At 39.6% G+C, this 22,453-nt stretch overlaps 1 protein-coding gene across 3 annotated transcripts in view; it reads left to right on the forward strand.

Moving 5' to 3' along the window:
* Nucleotides 1–22,453, forward strand: part of CUL3 (cullin 3) — a 103,235-nt gene that overhangs the window by 58,350 nt on the left and 22,432 nt on the right. For 2 of the 3 annotated variants that reach the window (XM_073359926.1, XM_073359928.1), the window contains 8 exons: nt 251–479; nt 3,325–3,470; nt 6,825–7,001; nt 8,748–8,918; nt 10,078–10,185; nt 17,392–17,516; nt 17,843–17,939; nt 21,321–21,458. In XM_073359926.1, coding sequence (XP_073216027.1) covers nt 251–479; nt 3,325–3,470; nt 6,825–7,001; nt 8,748–8,918; nt 10,078–10,185; nt 17,392–17,516; nt 17,843–17,939; nt 21,321–21,458 — 1,191 coding nt within the window. The remainder of the gene's footprint in view (nt 1–250; nt 480–3,324; nt 3,471–6,824; nt 7,002–8,747; nt 8,919–10,077; nt 10,186–17,391; nt 17,517–17,842; nt 17,940–21,320; nt 21,459–22,453) is intronic. The other variant, XM_073359927.1, reaches the window with a different exon arrangement.

The following is a 22,453-nucleotide window of genomic DNA, read 5'->3' on the forward strand; positions in this document are numbered from 1 at the left end:
TTCTTATTGTGCTCACAGAGGCGTGAGCTTAACCCTGGGTATATGAGTAGGCCCTTTGAGCTCACATACTTCGAGTTAAGTACATTCATAAATCTTTGTAGGATCATGGGTATGGTGATTTCACATTTTTGTCATTTTTTTGTTTGGTATGGGCCTATTTATAAATGATGTGATTAATACAGAATAAATTTCATAGTACTTTCCCACTTCAAAAGTATCTCAGGTATTAATTTGTTTTTTTTAATCACAGATGGAAAGTCAGAAATTTTTAGCTGAAAATAGTGCTTCAGTATATATAAAGAAAGTAGAAGCTAGAATTAATGAAGAAATAGAACGGGTGATGCACTGCCTTGATAAATCAACAGAAGAGCCAATTGTGAAAGTTGTTGAAAGGGAACTTATATCCAAACACATGAAGACTATAGTGGAAATGGAGAACTCTGGGCTTGTTCATATGCTGAAAAATGGAAAGACAGAAGGTAAGACTAGATCACACTGGAAGCAAAAATGCCTGGAATGCTGCTGTGATTCTTGTGACACTTGTAACCTTGCTTTTAAGTCTCAGTATGGGTTCTCTTTACACCTTAATATTGATGTTCCTATGGAAGCTTAAAACCCCCACTAGTTCTATGTTAAATATATCTGGGAAAGTTGCTACAACTTTAAATGCATCTTAAGTAAATTAGGTCACAGTCACCTCAGGGCAGGGACTGTACCATACATGTCATATATTTCTGCTTAATGCCAAACGTTCTGCTTCTCAGTGAAATATAAAAGAGTCATTGGCAAAAGAATGAATCGTATTATCCTGTCATATGTCTCCTACCTTCTGTGAACCACTGTAATGCCAACCTGCCACTCTTCCAATGCATTGTTCTCAAAATGCATCTTTCTGTGGAGTGTCAGAAAGGTTCCATGGATTAATTTTGGCCAACAGGCCATAGTTTGAGAACTGCTAGAGTAAGCCATTCACTTAACAGTAGACTTGCATGATGAATGCATTGACGGAAGAGACTAAAAACTGCATTGCAGAGAATTGTCTCAGTTCTGTTTAATAATAATAATAAAAAAAAGCACACAATTATTCTTCTCCTCAAGATAGCAATTTAAGAGGTGAACATGAGACATGGAGTGATTGGTTATAATTTCCTGCAGCAAGAGAGGCCTTGAGCCTCAGGACAGGAAAGAGGTGAGTGTAGTGTGAGTGGCTCTAGTAGTATTCAGTACATATTCACTCATCCTCAATCTTCAAAGTAGTAGTACATCCAGGAATTGATAGATTTCAAAAGGGTGTGAGGTAACTAAAACTCTTATGACTTCAGAATTGTAACTTAAAAGGAGAGACCGTAAAAGAAACATACAATGGAAACAGAACTTCAGTCATGTGGCTAAAGCACCATTTTAAGGTAGAAAAACTTGTAAGAATAAGGGGAGTGAAGAAAAAATGAGAAAAGGAGGAAATCAACAAAGTCAGTCAAATGCAGAGGCTCATATTAAGGAAGAATATTAGTCACACAAGCTCTGTATCGATTTCCTCATCTGTTTAAAAATATCTCCTTTTATCACTCAAAGGGGTTTTGAGTTTACATTACTGTAGGGCTTTTCAGAGGAGAAATGGCACAGAAGTGCTAAGTAATGTATCAGTATTTCTGTGCAATAAATTGTACAACAGTGTTCATATCAGAACAGGAAGGTAACTGAGCTGTCTCTTATGCAAATAGTTCCTTGTTCCCAAAGCAACTTTAGAAACACGAGGAAGTCAGATAGAAGGTAACACTAGTCAGTGACAGAGAACCAAGGTGTGAGTGGACAAAGGTATTAGCTGTGTGGAAAGAGAAAATGTTCATCTTCTTTAAAGAGGAGATGACAGGACTATATTTAACTGGATATTGGTGTATAAAGTAAAGTGACTCTGAGGTTTCCAGCTGGTGAGACGAGTGGTTGAATGGTCAGTGAAGGATTATATGGAAAGTTATCTTCAGCTTTGGAAGTATATCTAATCCGAGTTAACTAGGGATTCAAAACTGTATGAGAGAGAGCTCAAAGTAAGACTGGATAGAAGGGAAATATTTGTGGATGAAGTATTATGTTAGAAAATCATCTGCATAACAGTAGTGACTGAACTTAGAGGACTATGATGTCAAGAGTGTGTGGAGGGAGGAATCGGATACCAGATATCAAAAACATGACACCAACAGAGAGGAGGAGAAAGGAAGGTAAGGAGATATTGAAGGAGCAGTTGGTTGGTAAGGGGAGAGCCAACAGAAAGCTAAAGATGGAAGATTAATCAGCAGCATCAAAGGCAGCAGGCAAAGAAGAAAGGGATAGAGAATCCCCATTAATTTAATAGGAGGAGTTCCAGGGCTAGAGAATAGGAAGTCAAAGAAGTGCAAGTAGATGGCAGATACTAAGATTTTTTGAGGCTAACATGAGGAGGAAAAGGAGATGGTAGTGAGTGTAGTAGGAAGAGAGTGAGAGAGGCAAGTGGGATAAGCCAAGATTTTTTTCAAGATAAGAGCATGCTTGAATGCAGAAGATGCTAATAGTGGGAGAGCCTTTAAAGGTAAGTGGGGTGGATAGGAACAAAACAGGGAGCTGGTGATGGCAGAACAGGCACAAATTCAATGGGGTAGGCATGGGTTAGAGGCAAGTAGTAGAAAAGAACTCCGACACAGTTACAAAGGATGATGGTTCTAGAGGAAAGTGTGTGTGTGTGTTGGGGGGGGGGTGTTGAAGTATTATATAACTTAACCCCCCTCTCCCCTCCCCCTAATCCTCTGGAGCAAAGAAGGGCAGGAATAAAGGGACTCAACACAGGAATGGAGGCAAGAGCTGAAAATTGTTACTGCAAATAAGATTAAGTTTTTTACGTTATTGACAAACAGATATAAAATGATGAATTTGGGTCTGTTTTAGCTAAAAACTCATTTTTGCTTTGGGAATTTAACATTTTAGCAATTTTAAGTGAAAACTAGAAACTGTCATTTAACTAACCCCTTTCTATTTTAATTTTTTAAGTATTCTCTCATCCTTAAATAAGGTGTTTGATCTTTGGGATGGTGAATTTGAAGAGTACATTGCTGAACAAGATTTACAGCACATCCCCACTAATAAATGTCTCATTATCTAGAGAATTGTGATGCTGTATTTTTTGTTCTGTTAGCAGATGTTGGCTTTTTTTTATTGGAGAGGCTGTTCTATGTGAATCTTCTGAGACAGAACTTGTCCTATTCATACCTATTTTGCATGTCTAATGAATGAGATGCATGCAGATATGGTACATGTTGGCTGTAGTGCACAATATTTCACTGTTTCTGTTTTCAGACCTTGCTTGCATGTACAAGTTATTTAGCCGTGTGCCGAATGGCCTGAAGACAATGTGTGAGTGTATGAGTTCGTACCTGAGGGAGCAAGGTAAAGCTCTAGTATCTGAAGAGGGAGAAGGAAAGAACCCAGTTGACTATATTCAGGTAGATAAAAGTTCTCATTGTTGTCTTTTCAATGTTTTTATTTGTCTCACAGGGTAGCAAAGATTTTTGAGCAATGCTTTGTTTGGGAGTTAAACCTCCAAACTGATGCACAAATGGTTAGGAATAAAACTATACCTTACAGTTTCAGGTTGTTACAAACCTGTCTGTGGTGAACTTTGGGAAATATTTTCAATTATTTTCATACCCATGGTGCTTGGAGAATAATACTTTGTATATTTGTTTTTATTTGCTTATTTTATTAAATGAAATATATTCAGGCTAATTAAAGAAATTCCTAGGAAATCTCTGCTTTTCTCCCAATAAGTGACAAGCACTAAAAGTTTCTAGGAGAATACTTCCTCTTGACCAGAAATCTGTACTTAGCAACTCCAGGTGTAATGATTAGGAGTTGTAGGCAAATGAACAACACACCACATGGATGGATGTACACTTTTTTAGGCCACAACTTTATTAATTTTAACACTGAGGAGAGGGAGAGTATGCACCCATGCCCTGCTCCCACATACTAGGAGTGTAGAGTTAAAGTTCCCACCATAAAACAGTACCTGGGGGTAGACCCCTTGTAGGCCTACTCCGAGGACTTGTGCCTGAATCCTCTTTGCCTTCCCCCACATGAATGGGGAAGAGATGACCAACGGGTGACCTTAGTACACAGACTTCAGATCTCCTTTTCTTGTATAGATGCAGAGTCCATCAGCTCAAGTCTCCTTTATCTCAGGAGCTAGCAGGCTTCCCCTTATCCTTGCTGGACACCGGCCATAAATTGCAACAACCTAAACAGTCTTACCTTTCCTAATATTAAACATTCATGTTCTATTTCGTACAACTCAACTGTGTCACTGTTGGTATGACTATATTGCAGTTGGGAAGTGTGATTGCAGCATGTGTAAGCTTATCTAAACTAAATCAAAGCTAGCTTGAGTAACAATAGCAGTGAAACTATGGCAGCAGAGGCAACTGCACAGGCTGGCCCCACCTATATGCTAGGGCAGCAGCTGCGTGAGTATTAAACCTCAGAATTACGATCACCTCAGGAATGGAAGTTGTCCATAACTCTGAAATGTTCATAACTCTGAACAAAACATTATGGTTATGTTCTTTCAAAAAGTTTACAACTGAACATTGACTTAATACAGCTTTGAAACTTTACTGTGCAGAAGAAAAATGCTGCTTTTAACCATCTTAATTTAAATAAAACAAGCAGCTTCCTTATCTTGTCAAGTCTTTTTTTAAACTTTATTTTTTTTAGTAGTTTACATTGAACACAATACTGTAATTGCCTTTTTTTTTTTTTTTTGGTTGGTCTCTGCGACTGTCCGGTTGTGTAATTCTGGTTCCAAATGAGGTGTGTGGTTGACCTGTCAGTTCATAATGCTGCCATGGCTTAATTGCTATTGTTACTCCACTTAGTTTTGATCTAGTTAGATGGAAGCTAGCTCAACTATGTCTATACGTGTTGCACTCACACCTCCCGATTGCAGCATAGACATGCCCTATGAAGATGTGAGGAAGGTGGAAAAACCCACCAGACCTCTGCCAGTTTGGTCCTGTGGGAAAAGTTCCTTCCTGGTCTCAAAACACGTGATTGGTCTGACTGAGCATCCTAAAAACACAACTCCTAAAGGAACATCCTAAAAATTCAGCTGAGACTAGGGGAAAGGTGGGCGGATAGGCAGGTGGGAAGAAGAGGTTTTGGGAAGTAATTATAAATATCTCCTAGCCAATGGGAAGGTGGCAGATCTGAATGGGGATGTGGACAGCCCCTCACTCTTGCCATGCATGCTCTTTCACTTCCACCCAAAATACTTCTTCCAGGCAGTGTTGCATGCCCTGTTGAGTTTGGGGGCAGAGGGAGGCAAGTAGAGGCTCTGAAATGCAGCTTTGTAACTTCTGTTTTACTTTAATACTCTACAGTTGTATGGGATGTTTGAAAGAGGGACCTGAATATTAGTAATAGTAATTTTTATCTTGTTTAGAGTTTTTGGTGGTAGTTTTTAATTGTGTATTATGAGTGAAGCTACTGTTGAATGCAACAACCTGCCGATGGGTGTCTTCTCAAAAAGCAGGACGTATCCTCTTTGTTAAGGAATGAGATACTCTCCCCCACCCCCTCCCCTTCCCCCCCCAGGTTCTAGAGGAAAGTGATGTGTAGCACCTGGTTTATCAAGGTCACACAAGCTGAGCCAGGAGCCTATTGTCATCCTTTCCACTCTGTCCTCTCTCTTCGTAGAGGAAAAAACCTTAGTTTTAAACCCATGCAAAGAAGTCTGGAAATGTTCTTATTAAAATTGATTTCTTTTCTAAGCACTCATTTTATCTTTTTAAGGAAAACCTGTAGTTGCGGCATTATTGATTTACTTCTTACCCCATGCTTTCTCTTAAGGTGAAAACTGTTGTTTCTTCCTTAAACTCTTAAATTTGTGGGTGTATGGGGGAGGATGGTCATTTGCAAATGTCTTGTACTGTATCTAAATGCAAACATTTAGTGTAATTTCCTAATTATCATCGCTATATTAAGAGTATGGTGTTTTATCTATCAACATGGAATCAAATGACCTTATTACTGATTACTAGTAAAAGAAGCCATTTGAGTATAAAAATATTGATATTAATTGTGGAATTAATTAGTTATGTGGCAGTGCTTAAGCAGCTTCTTTACCAGACTCAAAGACAAGAACCACTTCTCAAAGAATTAAGAAGAAAATGCCTTTGATGATGAGATGAGTTTTAAAACTCTAAGAATAATTTTAAGTTAAAAAGCATAACAAAACTTCTATTTTAAAAAGCTGAAAGACTTTAATATAGAAAATAGGAGTTTTCAGACTACTTTGAAACAGAATTTCAAGTGTTAAAACCTGATGGAACTCTAAAGGGATATCTCAGAAAATGAACTGAATAAAGAGAGTTAAGACTGATTTTAATGATATGCTGAGAATTTCTTGCTACAAAAACAAAAGCAATATGACCATAAAGTTGAAGATTTGCAACCCAGTTACGTATGCATTAGCAGATAGCATCTTCAGCTCATGAACATGCAACCAAAACCATCCCACAAAGATGTTGAGCCAATAAAAGTGTTACAACAGTTCATATTTGTATTCTGCCATGCCCCTGAAAGTGGTGCTGACCATAAATTTGAATTACAGCAACTAGAAACATAATTTTAAATCGAAGTAAAGATTCTGAATAATACTGCAAAATATGTAGGTAAATGCTAAATTAGCAGAATCTCTGTTTAACTATGGTCTTCTGAAATGCAATATTGCAGTGTAGTTTTCTTACTAGCCATATTATATCTGTAAAAATAAAATGTTATGCTCTGTTTTTCTTAAGGGTTTACTGGATTTGAAGAGTAGGTTTGATCGGTTTCTTCAAGAATCTTTCAATAATGACCGGCTCTTCAAACAAACTATTGCGGGTGACTTTGAGTATTTCCTCAACCTCAACTCTAGGTCTCCAGAGTACCTCTCATTATTTATTGATGATAAGCTGAAAAAAGGAGTCAAGGGAGTAAGTACAAGTTCAGTTATGAGACTATACGGAATCTATGGAAAACAGTAGCAGGTTAAACTAAGCTAGTTGTCTTTTTATACTTTTATAAAGCATTATGTGACTGTGTGTAAAACTTCTTAAAAATGCACTGTTATATAGTGTGTTCGTGTGTGTAATGCTTTAGGTATGTAAAAAAAAGTTGCCTGTCACAAAAGCCTTATAAGCTAAACAGTTAACATACAGACAAAGGATGAGGGGGAAGAAATTAGACTCAAGCATGGTAAACAGTTGCTCAGTTTTTATTTATTTTTTTATGTCTTAAATTGCAGTTGGGCATGCAAGTTACAGTTACACTTAGGCATGAAAGTGGGGGGCCAGAGATGGTTAGTGGAGGAAGTCTAGTCAAAAGAATTAACTTTTAAGAGTAAGTTTTTTATTTCTGCTGGACTGGTGATCAGTATTACTTGAATATAAAATATTACACAATAAAAATGTATACTAAGCCAAGAGATTTTCCTTTAGAAAAGATGTTACAGCTTACTCAAAAAGACACTGGCCAGTTTTTCTGTTTTATTGGCTCTTTCTAATTTGAAAGAAAACAAAGCAGGATAGTTTGAAAGATCAATCAAAATGGAAAGAAGCACAGACCATTTTTAATTAGAGGTGTATATGCTGAGTGTTGCTGACAGTCTTGGTCAGAATTGCTTGCTTTTTATTTTGTAATTGTTTCCTTTAACATGTTCATATTGCAAGAAAATCTCTGAGATCCTTATAGTTTATATTTGTTCTTGTACTTCAGAAATTAAATTATAAATTCTATTTATAAATTATTTTATACTATTTTATACTATCTGAAAATTCAGGTTGCAGTCTGAAACTGTCTTTTAACCCACTTTCTGTGTAACAGTCAAACTCAATAAAATGAGTTACGAACTGGCTTTCAGTCTTAATTTAAAATGACATGTCATTTCAGCAGCACTTCTGTTCACTTTGTTTGCAGCTTTCGAATAAAATGCTGTTTTTTCCTATTGTATATCACAGCTTTTCCCCTCCTCATTGTCTCTTCTCCATTTTCATACTAGTGGGTTTTCTTCTTTGCATGATATGACTGCCCTGCCCTTTGGCCATTTTGCTACCACAGTGGTTCCACTTCTGCCAATCTGTAATCATACTTCCCACAGGCAGAATGGGATTCTAATTAAGGGAAGCAAATTGCGTTGATGGTATGAATCATAAAAAGAGAGTCTTTAATTTGCCATAGTGGTGGTGAGGAAATGCTTAAGGATGCAGGAGTTAAATCCAATTAAATCAGACATTTTAGCATTAGAACTTCCATGCTTTGTCATGGGTGCAAACTGATCTAAGGGCTTGTCTATACTTAAAACCTTAGTGTGGACACTGCATGCGTCAGTGGGTGGGGTTGTCCCTTTGGTATAGGTAATCCACCTCCCCTGAGAGGTGGAATAATTCTTCCGTCAATCTAGCTCTGTCTACACAGGGTCTTAGGTCGGCTTGATTACACCACTTGGGTGTGCGTTTTTTTATATCACTGACTGATGTAGTTAAACTGACCTCATTTGCTAGTGTAGAGCAGGCCTAACTTTGTCCTGGGTATGTAACTGGATTGTTTCACAGTGAAATGTACTCTAGTATTGATTGGTTGTGTGTGCTGGCTGTAGATTACTTTTCCATTACTTTTTGTTTTATAAGAAATTTGTACTCTGAGAGTAAAAATAGCAAATTAATTTTTTCTTTATTTTATAGCTAACGGAGCAAGAAGTAGAGACTATATTGGATAAGGCAATGGTTCTATTTAGGTTTATGCAAGAGAAAGATGTTTTTGAACGTTACTATAAACAGCACTTGGCAAGAAGGCTTCTTACAAACAAGAGTGTTTCAGATGACTCTGAGAAAAATATGATATCTAAATTAAAGGTAAGATGGCTACCTACACGCAGCTTATTTCCATCAAACTGTTCTTAAATTGAGTTTTATTCCTTTATTTCTTTTCTTTTTAATAAATGTTTAGTTGGCATAAAACTGATTACAATATACTCATTAAAATCAAATTAAAGTTTTTAATAAACAGAGAAAACACTAATCAGCTTTATTTCCATATATTAAAGGTTATCTGTCAGAAAAAAGAAATACTACTACAAAATTAGGGTTCAATGTCCCACATTGGGTAGGAGGGCATTTTAGAATATTGAACTTTTTGGGGGAGGAGGGTGGCTCTAAGAACAATTTTTCAGCAAGAAAGTGACTCCAGTGAGGCAGTGTGATCCAGTGGTTTGAGACCAGGAGTTTCATCTTGATCTTATTCCTAACTTTTCCACTGACATACTATGTAACTTTGCAAAAGATGCTTACCATTTCTGTATCAAAATGTCCTCATCTTTTAAATGCTAATAATACTTAACCATCTAAAGCACTTTGAGGTCCTTTGGTGAAAGGTTCTCTGATAAGCAGCAAGTATTATTTCTTCTGTATGAATCCTCCTTTCACCCATATGCATTCTAATAGTGATACCATACTAATCTCTGAAAACAAACTTACCTTATAGTTTCCTTCACTTCCCTCATACTCAATACCATGCGGTTTCTAAAATTTTCAGTAATCTCACTTCATAACCTATAGCATCCTTAAAAAAAATTCTACTTGTCTAGAGCAAATTAACTTTTTGGATGGGTGGATGAATGAACTATTATGACTTTGTTTATCAGTGTCATGGTAAATGATAGGTAAATGTTTATGCCTGTCCTGGTGAATTTTCATGACAGTTTTGCATAATTGTCCTGTATGATAAGAGATAAGGATGTTTAAAAGAAGTATTTAGAAAAAATGCAGTAGTGTAAGGGGAGATGAGAGAAAACAGATTTTACCATATTTATGTGGGTAGGCTTTAGTCCTCACATGCAAAAGAGCTTCCAAGACCTGAAAATGGGCTAGGGGTAGAACTAAGCTAAAGAAAAGTATAGAGAATGTCCTCTCCATGTTTGTCGGAGTTAGTCACTGAATGTCTCAAACATTTCAGGATTTAAGTGTTTGCAGATCCATTTTATAATTACAATACAGCAAATAATTTTTTTTGTAGACTGAATGTGGATGTCAATTCACATCTAAACTGGAAGGAATGTTCAGGGATATGAGCATCTCAAACACAACAATGGATGAATTCAGGCAACATCTACAGGCTACAGGGGTAAGAATCATTCAGATCTTTTCTTGTGCTTCTATTTTTACATATAAACACAAACCTGCACTGGAGAAATTCTGCATTACTCTTCATTTGCTCACTTCTCTCAACAAAATAAGAACTTTTTAACTTAACTTTTTTTTTTTAACCTTGCAACCTTTTTCTTACTCACTCTGAAAATATTTGGATCTTGAGATTTGTTTGAAGCCTGACTTATTACTTTGAGTGACACTAGTATTCTTTAAGTCCTGTTGAGTCTTTTACTGTGTCAGTGTTCTTCTAAATCAGTGGTGGGCAACCTGTGGCCCGCAGGCCGCACACGACCCGTTAGGTTAATCCACTGGCGAGCCGTGAGACGCTTTGTTTACACTGACTGTCTGTAGGCACAGACGCTCGCAGCTCCCAGTGGCCGCAGTTTGCTGTTCCCGGCCACTGGGAGCTGCAGGAAATGGCACACTCTCAGGGACATGCTGCCCGCCGCTTCCTGCAGCTCCTGTTGGCCGGGAACAGCGAACTGCGGCCACTGGGAGCTGCGGGCAGACGTGCCTGCGGATGGTCAATGTAAACAAACTGTCTCTCAGCACGCCAGTGGATTACCCTGACAGGCCGCAGTTTGCCCACTGCTGTTCTAAATAGTTGTATGGACTGTCTTCTATAAATGAGTCACACAATTGCAAAACTCTAATTTATGCCAAAACATAATGTAATAATTTAAATAAAAGTTAATTCATGAAGTAAAAGTTATACAGTATATTTGCATAGACATAGTGCTCAGTAAAAGTAGGAATAATTACAGTGGACATACAGTCTTGTCAATACACCAGTACATGACAAGATTTGAAAAGCTTCGTAGCTAAACTTATGAACTGTTAAACTGCTTTACCAGCAGGTGGCGTACACTTACTTGTTGTTGAGGCAAATCGATGATAAATGTTTAATCATCAGTTAGTATTTGAACTCATGAGCTCCACTTTAAAGTCGCATTTTTGTATGTCCCTTTTTAAAGAAATGTTTGTGCAACTCTTTGTTATTGTCTGTCAGTTCCGTTTTAATTTTTTATCAAGGATTTTTTCCCCATGTTTTTTTATTAAAGGGACCTTTCTTTTTATCTCATTTTGGTCAAGTTTCTTTTTAGACATTTAGTTTTTCTTTGTGTTTGGATCTTAATTGGTATGAAATACCTTGAAGTGTTTAAAGGCTACAGAATTGAGTTTCTGCCCTTTTGGGAGTCAAAGTTTTGTATGAGATCCATCTATTTTGGTGCACATCCAACAGAATTAGTTTTATGGCAGCACTTTGACAAACATGCTTCTAATTTTTATGGGGAGATTTTGATAGTACTAACTCTGTTGGGAGTCACAGATAGCACTATTACAGGTGGTCTTGCTAGTTCTGTTGTTCTGAATGTATGTGAATTAGATCTTAGATAGTTATTGTCACCTATGATGCACTTTTTAGATATTGACCATACAACCAACAAAATTTGTTTCCTTCCTGATTCTTTAAAAATAATTAGAGGTGCAGTTTCTGCCTGTATGTTACATCAGTGCAAGTAAACAAAGCATTTTATGGCGTTTGAAACATTAGAACAGTGCATCAGTTTATGTCCATGTTCTCTGTAACAGCAGTGACTTGAAGGTTAGTTTAATCCTTCCACAAAACACACAGCAAGACTTTACTACTTCATTCACTTTTGCTCATTATTAGTACATGGGTCAGTTTCTGGAGATTGTTCTTCCTGATACTGGGAAGAACGAGGATGTGCCTTGTGGTGTACTACCTATAGAATGTGCTCATTTTGTTTCGTAGGTGGTTTGGCATTACAAGCTCCATGTTTTTATTTCTGTTTATAGCAGTCCAAAGTGCTTTGTGCTCAACGTTTTTTAAAAAAAAAACTTAAAATTCACAGTAATTGAAATACACTAGACAATAATGCTAACAGGCTTCCAAATACTACCAGCTCACAAATACGCAAAGACTCCTGTTCACCAAGCAAACCTGGATATTCTCTGTGCCAAGCCATTTTAGAATCTGAATACTGTGAATGAATTTTTTGCCTCATGGGAGCACCTCGGTTGAGCAGTGCACTCTGAAATTTTCACCACCTTGAAGCAGGCAACTTAAAATCCTTATGCTGATTACTGGGAGGTGAGACTGTCCCACAAGTGATTTGAAAATGGATTACACAGACATGTTTTATTTAGAGAAATCAAAGAAGTCCACCTAGATCTTTTACAGTTTCTCAGGTATCAAAGAGAACCACAACAGAAAACTCCTCCCAGAGACTGAGCTATGTTGATTTCATGAGTAGGATTGCTACAATCTTCCCATTTTCTATAAGCAGCACTTGAAACTCTGGGCAGACATGGGATTCTTTGAGCTTAAAGGCTCTTGTTTATTGTGTAAGTGTGTATCCACAAGGTTTTGTGCTGTGTGAGTTAATGCCATATGGCTTTATACTCATTTCTGTATTACTGTAGCTGAACAGGTGAACTTAAATATCTTGTGCCAAAGAATGACAACAGCAGTTAATTTGAACTTTCACTTTCCCCAAGCAGCATAAATTTCCCATGGCTACTACACAAGATGTTGGTGTAGTGTGAGATAAGTTTACTGTATCTTGCCTCAATAGGTCTTGGGGGCCCTTGCATTCCAAATAGCCTTTACTTATCTCAAGCACATGTGTCATACACAGCCCTTGTAGAGCTCCCCCTGACTGAACGCTCACCAGACTGCTGTGTTGAGCCCCAGCACATGGGACCTAAGCTTCTTGGGTCCAAGTAGACTGGACCCTCTTTTCTCTTGACCCTTCTCGCATGTTTCCCAGGAACAGACTTTGTCTGTTATCCCTTCTTGGAAATGGGGCCCTGCAGCCCGACTTCCCTAGACCCCCAGGATCAATGCTGACTCCTCAGATTCCCAAGTAGCCTAAGCACATCCTTTCTCAGAGTTCCATCTTATGGATACTCTGGGTTTATAGTTCACCTCTTCAGGGATACGAAGAGTGAAAAGCAAACAGACACAAGGCTTTGTAAGGATTTCTTAAATACTCTTCACTTAGGCCATGTCTACCCTAGCATGTACGTTGGCAAACTTTTATCACTCAGGGTGTGAAAAAAACAGACCCCTGAGCAACGTAAGTTTTGTCAGCATAAGCGCTCATGTTCACAGTGCTATGTCAGGGAGAGACTCTCTCCTGCTGACATAGCTACTGCCGTTTGTTGAACTGGTTTTATTATGTTGACAGAAGAGCTCTCTCCTGTCAGCATAACGCAAGCATTCTTATAGCAGCACAACTGTACTGATACAGCTCTGTCGCTGTAAGCTTTTGAGTGTAGACATGGCCTTAGATAGCACAGAAATATACAGACCCAGACAAAACAATAAAACCTCTGTGCACCATTTCCCTCATTCTAGCTCATCCTTCCTTTGGGAGTGTGTCTTCGTTCAGCAATTCCTTCCTCTTTCCCCCCCTGCCGCCTCATGCTCCTGTACAGGCTTGCACTGTGCTTCAAATCATGGAGTATTTCTTTCCTGTCACTTTGTGTCCTCCTTTCTTGGCTGGTCCCACAGTTAAACAGGACCCTCTGCTATGGGAGCAGGCTCCTCTCTTCCTCTAGATCTGAGAGTCCCTTAAGTTTATAAGTCCTATCAACTCTCGGTTCACTTGCTGCAGTGTCTAGGATTTTTCCGTTTTCTTAACCCAAGTCCCCTGCAGAGAAGCTGGGGAAAACCGGTGTTACCCTAGAATGCTCTCTTGTTCTCTTCAGGAGATCTGTTCAGGTGCTGACAGTCTTTAATGATTGGGTTATTCAGAGAGAGAGATGGTGGTGCCAACCCCTGTCTCCTTTTCACAAGGAGCCCAAGGCAGTAAAAAGTAAGACAATCATAAGACAAGGGATCAGAGAGTTGAAAAAATCAAATTGGAATTCATAAGTTTATATATAGACAGGTTCCTCAAATTGTCACATCATGGTTTATAAGTTTCAGGGCAATGAAAATACAGTAACTTAAATTCTTTACATGGTGTCAAGTATCGGGGGTAGCCGTGTTAGTCTTATCCACAAAAACAACAAAGAGTCCATTGGCACCTTAAAGACTTACAGATTTATTTGAGCATAAGCTTTCGTAAGTGAAAACCTCACTTCTTCAGAAGCATGGAGTGAAAGTTACAGATGCAGACACAAATATACTGACACATGAAGAGAAGGGAAGTGGCGCGGGCCGAGAGATGTGCTTGCCGCCCTTCCTGCAGCCCCCATTGGCCTGGAGTGGCAAACCATGGCCAGTGGAAGCTGCGATTGGCCGAACCTCCGGACACGGCAGGTAAACAAACCAGCCTGGCCCGCCAGGGGCTTTCCCTGAACAAGCGGCGGCCCTAGTTTGAGAACCACTGGCTTAGAGTACATACAGAGAATGGGAATGCATGTGTTTCTCTAGCACAGTGGTTCTTGGCCTGCGGGCCGCATGCCACCCAATTAGCACAAAGCTGGGCTGTGCGGCGAGGGTCTGGGGATGCCAGCTGGCCGGCCCTGCAAGGTTAGCAGGGGGGCTGCATCCCTGCCCTATGCAGCCAGGTCCAGGGTCGAGGTTGCCACCTGGCCCCACACAGCGGGGTCCGGGGGTCCCTGCCATTCAGCCCCCCACCCAGGGCTCTGCTCCTGGCCCCACTCTGTGGAGGGGTCTCTGGGCAGGAGGCATTGGGCATAAGGGTCTGTAGGGGAGATCCAGGCGGGGCGCGCTGTGGTTCTCAATCTGCGGCCCAGGTGACACATTGTGGGTCGCATATGCAGCCCACAATGATAAATAGGTTGAGAACCACTGCTCGAGCAGAACAATTCTGTAATAAAAGATGGCGCTGGGAAAGGAATCACAAGTCTTTCTTCATATTACCATTGTGGTGCAAGAGGTTCTAGAGTTTCTATTAAACAAATAGCCCCAGCGTGTTCTTTTTTTGAAACATCTGTGGTGCAATGTATGCATATGATCCTTCCTAGATAAGAGTCACAAGCCAGCTCTTCCTCATTCAGAAGCCAAAAGCCTCATAGATATAAAACTGAGTTAGTAGGTATTGGGAAGGATGATGCAGCTGATGATCGACTTTGTACATGCAGCAGTTCTTTCTTTCCCTGAGAAGCTGAAGTAGGAGAAGTCAAAAGATTATAGGACTTTAGACATTTTCCAGATTGATGAACCTGAAACCTTGGGTTTTGGAGGTCATGCAGCACAATTCTCGACTTGAAAGACACTGTCCCTCTATTAGTCCATGCTACACACATGCTGGTGATAAGAGGAGTCATATGAGACTTGGCATTCCTAAAACTTATTCCAAATCAAATATCTGACCCATTATGTTTAGTACTGCATCTGTGAGAATCTGAACGAGCTCAGGCTCTTGTCTATGACTAAGATGTTTCAAAGATTCAGTGGGTAAGAAAGCATACTCTTCTTTCCAGATACGATGTTGCGGTTCCACTATATTCAGTAAACATATTTTCCATACCCTCATGCCCATGCTGATACCACAGTTCACAAGCAAGGTATTATCTGGAACAAACAAAAATACTTTAATTCAGTGCACCTTTTTGTTGATTGTATGCATTGGCTTAATGTTCAAGGGTATGTCTGCACTGTGATAATAAACCTCTGGCACAGCTGTGGCTGGCCCAGGTCAATTGACTTGTGCTCATGAGGCGCAAGCTATGAGGATATAAAATTGCAGTGTAGACATTTGGGCTCCAGCCCGAACCTGAACATCCATGCTGTGATTTCAGAGCCCCTCAAGTCTGTCAGCTGACCTGGCTCTGAGATTTGGTGCTGTGGTTTTTTTAATCTCCGTGTAGACATACCCCATCTCTAGATGGATGATTGACTGCATTTCTCTGAACATCAGTGTCATGTTAAGGCTCATGAAAACAGGAGCATGTCAATAACATTGGATGGCCTTTGGTTCACTCTGGAGAAACCTCAGTACAGTTCTTTATGTATATTTGTAAAATATTGTTTTAGACTGTTCTCTTGAGTCCAGTCTCTGTTAAACCCTGTTTCTGGATTGTGTGGCCCAGCTGACTTTTATTTTTTCCCCGAAGAGGTCTTTTGATGTTAGTTCTAATGTATTTATTAGGTGCATTTTATTCTTCTAATATAAAAATAGCATTCTTAATACTTCTCAGGGATGCTATGTCGCTATTTAACTTGGGAGGCCTCTACTTTTTTTCCCAATGATATTTGTGACTTTTTTGTCTTTAATCTGATCCACTCTATTGCTGTATATTAGTTTTTGTAGTCTGTAAGAACCTGGATCTGTTTATAATTATACTTTTTCTTTTTAAGAAAAGTACTTACCTATAAGCATGTTCCTTAGAGGTATTAATCGTAAGCCGTCATTAACCCAACTCATTTCCCTGTGGAAGCTGGAGATACTCAGTTATAAGTTTGGCACTATGGAATTTAGTTGAGACACTTTTTGACAATTGTACTTTGATTTCAGATAGATGTGTGCCACCTGCTGATGAGACCATTTAGACCATCAGCTGTAGAGTGTTCCAAGCTTGTGTGAATACCTATGTTAATAACAACTTTCAGAGAACAAGTGTCAAAGCCACATAATTTTTTCAGGCTGAGCAAGAAACCAGACCTTTACATAAAACAATGGGAAAATATATATGTAGAGGATTTCCGCTTTAAAACTCCAAAGAGGGAATGGCAGGAAAAACTCCCTATTGCTTAGTGTTGAATGTCAAACTGTTGCTTGTACTTTTCTGCCAGAGGGCAAGTACAAAAACTGTTACTTTGCCATTTGTATTGTTAGCAACACAGCATAATTTTTTTCTATCCAGTCAGTTGTATTGGAAACAGAATAAAAGCAGAAGGCAAAATATGACACACATTACCTGTAATGCATCTGGCCATGTAAAGCTCTGAATTTCAGAATTTCTGTTTATTATCATGAATACTGAACAGTTGCATAGTATTTTTTACATTGTCATATTCTGTATAGTCTTAAATTGCCATATGGGAACAATGTGAGCTTTTTGGCTCCTGCTCCAGCAAGGATGAATTTTAATTTGTGCAGCTCAGAAAGAATGGCAACTACAATTTCTCCTTAGCCTGTGGAAAGTAAAAAAATGAAAGTCTAATTATAACGTAGGGGAAGTGGCGAATACTGTCCTGTTTTAAAACGGTGGATGTCTTCTTCCAATGTTGCTGTAGGTCTCATTAGGTGGTGTTGATCTCACGGTGCGGGTTCTCACAACAGGCTACTGGCCTACTCAGTCAGCCACACCAAAGTGCAACATTCCTCCAGCCCCCAGACATGCTTTTGAAGTATTTAGAAGGTATGTATTAAATCAGGCTTCGTATTTTTAAAACAATGGGTACAGTAAATATACTTTTGTGAGTATTAAAGGCATGTTAGAGAGCTGCTTTGTTCTTTTTTGGGAAAACTAGAAAACCAACTACTCACTACTTGGTTTTTTGTTTCAGATGAGACCTTAACCTCAATTTAATTTTTTTTTTTTTTTAAGAGTAATAGTTATATGTTACACTTAGTACATTCCATCCTGAAGAATTCAAAATTATCGACGTATGTAAAGTGATTTTGGATCATCTGCATAAAATGTGCCTTATAAATATGTAAATTTTCATTTTAATTGTCTCATAGATTTTATTTAGCCAAACACAGTGGTCGACAGCTGACACTCCAGCATCACATGGGTTCGGCAGATCTCAATGCCACTTTCTATGGACCTGTTAAAAAGGTAAATGTCTATTTGAAAGTGTTATGATTTAATCTCAAAAACTTTGTAAATGTAAAGATAAATTTCTATCAGTTTTGGATTTTTTTAGCTATAAATTAAACTGCCAGTATAGGACATAAATACAAGTTTAAAAAAAGTGCATCTTTTTTTTAATTCAACTCTTACCTTGGCAGCAGTTTGGAATATACTTACAAGCATACATTTTGTAAGCCTGAATCAAATTTGAAACTCTCCAACCTGTTGGTTTAATTAAATCATAGGATGATAATGGACTTTAAGGTCAGAAGGGATTATCATGATAATCTAGTCTGACCTCCTGCACATTGCAGGTCACAGAACTTCACCCACCAACTCCTGTAATAGATCCGTAACCTCTGGCTGAGTTAATGAAGTCCTCAAATTATGAATTAAAGAGTTCAAGTTACAGAAAATCCACCATTTATACTAGTTTAAACCTGCAAACGACCCATGCCCTGTAGTGCAGGGGAAGGAGAACCCCCCCTCCATCTCTGCCAATCTGATCTATTTTAAAATTCCTTCCTGACCCCAAATATGGCCATCAATTAGACCCTGAGCATGTGGGCAAGACCCATGAGCCAGACACCTGGAAAAGAATTTGCTGTAGTAACTTAGAGCCCTCCCCATCTAATGTCCCATTACCAGCCATTGGAGATATTTGCTGCTAGCAGTCGCAGATCAGCTGCATGCTGTTGTGGGCAGTTTCATCATACCATCCTCTCCATAAACTTATCAAGCTCAGTCTTTAAGTCAGTTAGGTTTTTTGCTCCCACTACTCCCCTTGGAAGACAGTTCCAGAACTTTACTCCTCTGGTGGTTAGAAACCTTCGTCTAATTTCAAGACTAAACTTGTTGATGGACAGTTTATATCCATTTTATTCTTGTGTCCACATTGGTGCTTAACATAAATAACTTCTCACCCTCCTTGGTATTTATCCCTCTGATGTATTTATAGAGAGCAATCATATCTCCCCCAAGCCTTTGTTTGGTTAGGCTAAATAAGTCGAGCTCTTTGAGTCTCCTCTCATAAGGTATGTTTTCCATTCCTCAAATCATCTTATTAGCCCTTCTCTGCCCCTGTTCCTGTTTGAATTCATCTTTCCTAAACATGGGATACCAAAATTACACACACTATTCCAGATGAGTCTCACCAGTGCCTTGTATAATGGTACTAACAGTTCCCTGTCTCTACTGGAAATACCTAGCCTAATGCACCCTAGGACTTCATTAGCCTTTTTCACAATTGCATCACATTGGCGGCTCATAGTCATCCTGTGATCAACCAATATATGCTCTGGTCTTTGTCCTCCTCTATCACTTCCAACTGATACACCCCCATCTTATAGCAGAAATTCTTGTTAGTCCCTAAATGCATGACCTTTCAATTTGTGCTATTAAATTTCATCCCATTTCTATTACTCCAGTTTACAAGGTCATCCAGATCATCTTGTGTGATAGTTCGGTCCTCCTCTGTATTGGAAATACCTCCCAACTTTATTTCATCTGCAATTTTATTAGCACGCATGCACTTTTTCTGCCAAGGTCAGTAATAAAAATGTTAAATAAGATAGGTCCCAAGCCTGATCCCTGAGGAATTCCTTTGTAACCTCCCTCCAGCCTGGCAGTTCACTTTCAGTATGACCTGTTGTAGTCTCTCCTTTAACCAGTTCCTTATGCACCTTTTAATTCTCATATTAATCCCCATCCTCTCCAATTTAATTATTTCCCATTTGGAACCGTATCAAATGCCTTACTGAAATCCAGGTAGATTAAATCTACTGCATTTCCTTTGTCTAAAAAATCAGTTATCTTCTCAAAGGAGGAGATCAGGTTGGTCTGACATGATCTACCTTTTGTAAAATCTTGTTGTATTGTATCCCAATTACCGTTCACCTCTGTCCTTAACCACTTTCTCTTTCAAAATTTGTTCCAAGACCTTGCATACAATTGAGATCAAACAAAGAGGCCTGTCATGTCCCGGATCACCTTTTTCCCATTCTTAAAAATAGGAACTGTATTAGCAATTCTCCAGTCATAGGGTATGACCCCTGAATTTAAAGATTCATTAAAAATCCTTGCTACTGTACTTGCAATTTCATATGCTGGTTCCTTTAAAATTCTTAGATGGAGATTATCTGGGCCCCCCAAATTAGTCCCATTAAGCTGTTTGAGTGGGACTTGTACCTCAGATGTGGTAATTTCTACCTCCATATTCTCGTTCCCCTTCGCCACTCTGCCATTATTTCTAAGCTCTTCATTATCCTTATAAAAACTAAGCAAATATTTGTTTAGGTGTTGGGCTATGCCTAGATTATCTTTAATCTCCATCCCATCCTCAGTGCTTAGCAGTCCCACTTCTTTCCTTGTTTTCTTTTTTATTTATATGGCTATAGACCCTTTTCCTATTGTTTTTAATTCCCCTTGCAAGGTCCAACTCTGCTTGGCTTTTGGCAGTTCTTACTTTATCCGTACACTTTCTGACCTCCAAGAGGTAGCTTTCCTTACTAATCCATCCCATCTTCATTACTTGTTGGCTTTCTGCTTTCTCTTAATCACTGGTTTGAGATTCTTGGTCTGTGGCCCTTCCCTATGAATTCCCTCCCCCCCCCCCCCCCCCCTTCTTGGGATGCAGGCTTCAGATAAATTTGCAGAAACTGACTTAAAGTAAATCCAAGCATTCTCCACATTCAGATCCTTGAGTTCTTCAGTCCAGTTCACTTCCCTAATTAATCCCCCCCCCTTTTTTTTTTAAAGTTAGTTCTTTTGAAATAAAGGACCCTAGCTGCAGATCTATTTTTGTTTATCCTTCCATTTAGTTTCAGCTGAATTAGCTCATGATTAAGCAAGGTTTTCCCCCACAACCAGTTCTTCTATGAAGTCCTCACTTCTCACCAGTACCAAACCTAAAATGGCATCACCACTTGTTGGTTCAGCATCTGTTTGGTGAAGAAATCTGTCCTCTATCACATCCAGGAAAATCTGGGGCCCTACTGTTATTGGTAGCACTTGTCCTCCAATCTATATCTGGGAAGTTAGTCTCGCATAATCACACAATTCCCTGTAGTATTTATTTCCTTAAAAACATTAGAGAGGTCTCTATCCATATTGGATCTTGGGGGTCTGTAGCATACCCCAAGCACTAGCCCAGCGTTTCTCAGTCTGGGAGTCCTGACCCAAAAGTGGATTGCAAGCCTATTGTAGGAGGGCTCGTGGTATAGCTGCCCTTACTTCTGTGCTGCCTTCAGAGCTGATATTGCCAGCCACCCAGCTCTGAAGGCAACGCTGCTGCCAGCAGCGGCACAGAAGTAAGGGTGGCATGGTAGTATGGTATTGCCACCCTTACTTCTGTGCTTGTGTCATCAGCACTGTCTTCAGAGCTGGGCGCCCAGCCAGAAGATACTGCTTTCCAACTGCCCAGCTCTGAAAGCAGAGCAGAGAGTGGTGGCTGCTGGACGTGTCCCCACATCTGAAGGCAGCACTTCTGACAGCAGCAGTGCAGAAGTAAGTATGGTATGGGAGGGGTGTCGTCATCTTTTTTTTTTTTTGGGGGGGGGTGTATCACAACCTGAAATATTTTCAGAGTGGGTCCCAGTTTAAAAAAAAAAAAAAAATTGAGAACCCCTGCTCTAGCCCAAGGGAACCTCTAGTAGTTTCTTCCCCAAAGTGATTTTGGCTCAGACAGATTGTCTTATCCATTCCATCATTTCTAATTTCTTTACAGTATATTTCATCATTAATATACAGTGCTACTCCACCATCTTTGCCTTTATTTCTGTCTTTTCTGAACAGCACATAGCCTTTAATACCTGTACTTCAGTCATGACTGCTATTCCACCAGGTTTCTGTTATCTCTATAATATCTGATTTCACTTTCTGTCCCAGTAGTTCTAGTTCCTCCATTATGTTGCCCAAGCTCCTTGCATTGGTGTACAAACATCCTAATTGTTGCTGCTTGGCTTCACCCACATTTCTCGCCTAATTAGATGCAGTCATTCTACTCCCAGTATCACCTACCTGACTGTTAGCTTTATTGGTATCGGCACTATATTTCCTCTTAATGTCCATTCTTCTACCCACTGCTTTCCTTTCTCCATTGCTGTATCCTTTCTTACTTGATTTTCCTCCCTCTCAATAGTATTCAGGTGTGGAGATTACATAAGTATCACCCAGCCATCTCTCCCAAGTCACTCAGTTGTGCCAGCTTCTATCCCAGAAGTCTACTTCTCTCCCTATTCAGGTGGAGTCCATCCCTTGCTAACAGTACTCTGTCCATGAATGCCTCCCAGTGGTCAAACATAGAATCATAGGACTGGAAGGGATCTCGAATGGCAATCTAGTCCATTCCCCTGCGCTCATGGCAGGACTCAGGTTCAGCCGATCACGGCTCCAGGCCAATGGGTGCCGCAGAAAGCGGCGTGGGCCAAGGGATGTGCTGGCCGCCCTTCGTGCAGCCCCCATTGGCCTGGAGTGGCGAACCACAGCCAGTGGGAGCCGCG

The sequence above is a fragment of the Lepidochelys kempii genome, chromosome 9 (genome assembly GCF_965140265.1).
Source record: "Lepidochelys kempii isolate rLepKem1 chromosome 9, rLepKem1.hap2, whole genome shotgun sequence".
Taxonomy (NCBI): domain Eukaryota; kingdom Metazoa; phylum Chordata; order Testudines; family Cheloniidae; genus Lepidochelys; species Lepidochelys kempii.